This window comes from Eurypyga helias, unplaced genomic scaffold (assembly GCF_000690775.1).
Source record: "Eurypyga helias isolate BGI_N326 unplaced genomic scaffold, ASM69077v1 scaffold7758, whole genome shotgun sequence".
NCBI classification, from domain to species: Eukaryota; Metazoa; Chordata; class Aves; order Eurypygiformes; family Eurypygidae; genus Eurypyga; species Eurypyga helias.
The window spans coordinates 14,895-19,056 of record NW_010268840.1 but is presented as its reverse complement, the minus strand read 5'-3'; the positions used below and the strand labels follow the sequence as shown (position 1 = coordinate 19,056).

Genomic DNA, 4,162 nt, shown 5'->3' with positions numbered 1-4,162 from the left:
CCGGCGCTGCGGAAACCCGCCGTCGCTGCCGGGTCGGGACCGGCCCCGGTCCGAATGTCCGTTCTGGGCGGGGTGGGAAGGGAGAATGACTGACTCATGCGGTGATGGCAGGTAAAGGTGAAGCTCCTCCGTCCGCCCCCTTCTCCCAGTGAAAGGAGATTGCCTCTCTGTTCCCCACAGCCTCGCATCTGTGTCCTCCCTGTCCGGCGGCTTGTCCTTAGGCCTTGTGACTGAAAAGGGTCTCCATCCCACGGCCTGGCTGCTCTGGGGTACCCTGGTGCGCTGTTAACCTTTGCTCTTCCCGGTCCAGAAGCCTCGGTGCATCACTGCTTTGCCTGATGCACAGGCTTCGGGATGTGCTTGGCTCTGTCTTTCCTAATCCAGGATTAGGGATTAGTTGTGACTCACTTCCCAACTGCGGCGATAGGAAGAGCTTGTGGTTTTCAAACAAAGGCTGAAGTTTGGACAAGGAGCTTAATTCTTAGCTGATGTGAGTTTATTCACCTTCCTTCACCTAGTAAAGATGAGACGGCGAAGATAATGACTCCGTCGTGTATACAGTTGGTTAGATATGCTTCGGGTCAGATTAAAATGAAACTGCGGGTTCAGAAGCCACTAACACAATGTGCTTTAGTTATGGAGGAAATTTTAGTGAAACTTTACCTGTGCCTTCATGGAAACCTCCTCTCAGGTCTAGAAGGATACTTTTGTTGAAAGTAAGGAAAATTTGCAGTTGCACTTCTCAGCCATCATAAACAAAACCTCTTTTGTGAGATGCGGGCTGAAAGCGAGTTGAGTTACCGCTCCCAAAATTACTCTTTCTGAACTAGATGTCTTTTCACTGCCTGCACATCCTCTTTAATTGTAACCTTAGAAAGAGCAAGGAGTCCAGTAAGCCTCTTTCACTTGAATGGAAACGTGAGGTGATACTGTTTCAGCTCCTAAGTGAAACTCCGGTCGCTATCAATGAGACAAAGTCAGTGTCTTCTAAACAAAATCCCTTCAGGTAAGAGACTTGGCTCCGTGCCTAAGCAAACAAAAGGTATTGGTGGCAAGCACTAAACAGTGAGATATGTAATGGCAATATAAAAAAATTAGCATATCTGAGCTGTATATTGATTGGGAAATGAGGGTGTTAACAGTGTTAAATGGGTTTGGTAAAACATCTAGTGTGGGGTGGAGTAACTGAGTCAGTATGAAATGGCAAAGAGAACAACAGTTGAGGAAGTGCAGTGAGGGTAGTGCTAGTTTTCTTCCAGTCAGCATTTGGAGACCATCTAAGTGACATTTGTTGTCATGAAAGATGTCCCCTATCTTCCTTGCTACGCTGATCTGCTAGAGGAAGTGCGGGAGTTCTTGAGGTTGCAACCAACCATTTCCAAATTAGTTTGTTGTTTTTATTTTTGCATATCTTTCCAAGTTTAAGTGTTGAAAACATGTCCTGTTATGTTTTCTCTGACTTCAGGTAGCACATGAAGATTTAAATTAGTTTTCTGTTTTGAAAATACTTAAGTCATTAAATACTGCCATAAACATACTCTTTAGGAAGTAAAGTTGAGATAACACTCACATGTAAGAACACGGTATAGCAAAAGTATGCACGGTTTAAAAAACAGGTAAGATACTCTTAAACCAATGATCTGCCTATTTAAAATCAAAATTATTTCATCAGGATATGAAGTTGAGACTGGGACTGTCTCAAAACTAAGTTTCTGGCATCAACAATGTGCTTACCCCAATAGAGGCACCCTTTTATTTTTAACAAATTAATAAATTGTGTTCAAAATTCAAGTATAGGCTGCCCCCTTCTTGATTTTGGTGAAGTCTTGCAATTGCAAGAGTTCTTGCGGATTTTTCCTACAAAAAATACTCAATTATCTTATCTTCTTGAGGCTCTGCTGGCAGTCCTGGAAGGTAAAGGAGAAACTCTGCTCAATACTCAGGTAAAGGGAGAGCCTTGCTTTCAGTTTCTGCACCTAATTAAAGCTAGGTTTAGTGATGTTTTAGCAACATTCTGGTTTGAGTATTTGATTCTAAAGATAAGCCATACACGATTTACCTAGTTCATGCATCTGTGAAAGCTCTGTAATCACGGAAAGTTATAAACTAGATTAGCATTCAGTTCAAGAGAGCAGTGCCCTAGTAAAACACTTTTTTAAATACCTTTACTGGATTCTATGTTTGTATGTATGACTTAGGAAAGTATTTCATTGCTTATGTTGTGCTGACAAACATTACTTTACTTGATGTGTATTACTTAGTATTGCATTAGCTTAGAGTGTCCTTGAGTCTTCACTGGGGAGGAGAGAGGCAAGCTCTGGAAATGGGATTTAATAGCTTGGGGAGCCCACTATAAAGTAACTTGTGAGCATCACAAAACTCTGTTATCATGCATATGATTCAACTAAGATTCAGTCATATTGGTTTGCTTCCAGAAGGAATTAAACTACAAGAAGTCTTTATCACAAGTTGTTTCTACGTGAGTTAAGCAATTTGCTTTAAATCTAGCCAAAATGACAACTGAGTAGGGAAGAAAATATGCAAGGGGGTAAATCGTGAAGCAGAAAAGTACTAGAGAAACGATGCTGAGAGTAAGATTTATTTCCTTTAAGTGAAAAAGTTTATAATATATTCCTTGAAGTCAGGCTGCAGCTATTGCATTCGTTGTAAGTGGCCTCTGGTGACTTCTGCGTCTTCTAATTCACGTGTGTCGAAGCACAGCTACAGTTCCCTGGAAACAAGGATCTTTTTAACAATTGCAGCACACTGGTAGCATTGTAAGGACGGTCCCAAAGGAAGGTTTTTCCTGGAGTTCTGTTCAGTCAAAGATGCCACATGGAACGTACAAGGTTGATGCGCCTAAAATACATTGTGAAATCTGGCCTAGAAAGTAGAGCTGGATCTGAAATGAGGTGTGTAGCAATGTTTTGGAATGATGTTGAGAAATTTGTAGCAAAGAAACTGAAGAACGCTGCTCTTGAGGTCCGTGGTTAGCGCCAGAGAACGGTAAATATCTCTCTGGAAAAATGATCAACAAGCTCTCAGTCTAAGGTGACTGTATATAACCAGAGTTATCGTTTTTCAAAACGTCCATGAAGAACAGGATTTTGCTGTTCAAATTCCCCAATACCTCTTTAAATGCTACTATTGTCTTAATATCTCCGCTGATGTTGGATGGTCTAGAAATAATTAGGCTGGGCTCTTCATAAATCTCACTTCTGTAGCAGAAAAGTACTTTCCACCCTTTAATCCTTCCAGGATAAATTCGGAGACCGATGTAATGGTCTCTCAGTCTCACTGTCAAATCAACAGTATTAATGGCTTAAAACCAGTGGAGTAACCAAATTCACAACAATATTTATGAGGGAGATTTATTGGTGTATCATAACAGCTTCTTCACTACAGCCATTTACAGTTCAAAAGCCTTAATTGAAGGGGAAGAGGGTGTTAAATTTCAAACAAAGGCTTTCTCTATTTACAACACTGGCTTGTCTCAACTGCTTATCTGTTGAGCTCTTAAAGTCTGGGTTTTGCTAACAGTAGTCTCTGACTTGTTGCTTGGGGAAATTGTTGTAACAGTGAAATTAGACGTTTCTGTTTTACTTGGGTATTTGCAAGAGTTCATAAAAAAGCTTAATCTATTCTTATAAATGTAGGAGTCCTGGGAAGATCAGTAGGCAGAGGAAAAGAATAGTTGTGTCTTCTTGTGCAGGTGACCTTTGTATTACACCTTTTCGAAAGATAAAACAACATATCCCAAACTCTTTTTAATGAAATAAATGCTTGTGTACTCTTACCTTCCAAAAAAAAGGTTTGTGCGGTGGGGGAGAACCAACCCCAAACCTAAAAGAGCCACTTCTTGGTTGCTGACTGATCTATTCAGGAGAAGAGGGAGCAGACTCCCAGGCTCTGTTTGCCGAGTAGGCAAGGAGTGAGTTCATGTCTTCCCGGTGATGCCGCTGTAAGAGTTGACCTGAGTAACACAGGGCAAACAAACGGATCTTATGTCTCCGTTGAGTTGGGCTTGGCAGGCAGCATTGTGTAGAGGCAGTGCAAAGGGTGAACGCTTGTTTTTTGGGTGACCCTGGTTTTCTATCTTCTGTTTCTTTCCTTTGTTGTCCTATCCTTTTGACTTCTGCCCTTTCTTTATATTTTCTTCTCT

General features: G+C 41.3%; 1 protein-coding gene across 1 annotated transcript in view; it reads left to right on the top strand.

The window, feature by feature from the left end:
* The first annotated feature begins 104 nt into the window (after window positions 1–104).
* GFPT2 (glutamine-fructose-6-phosphate transaminase 2) overlaps window positions 105–4,162 on the top strand; it is a 17,917-nt gene continuing 13,859 nt past the window's right edge. Inside the window, exon 1 of the mRNA XM_010157877.1 lies at window positions 105–111. Within this exon, the coding sequence (XP_010156179.1) occupies window positions 105–111 (7 nt within the window). The remainder of the gene's footprint in view (window positions 112–4,162) is intronic.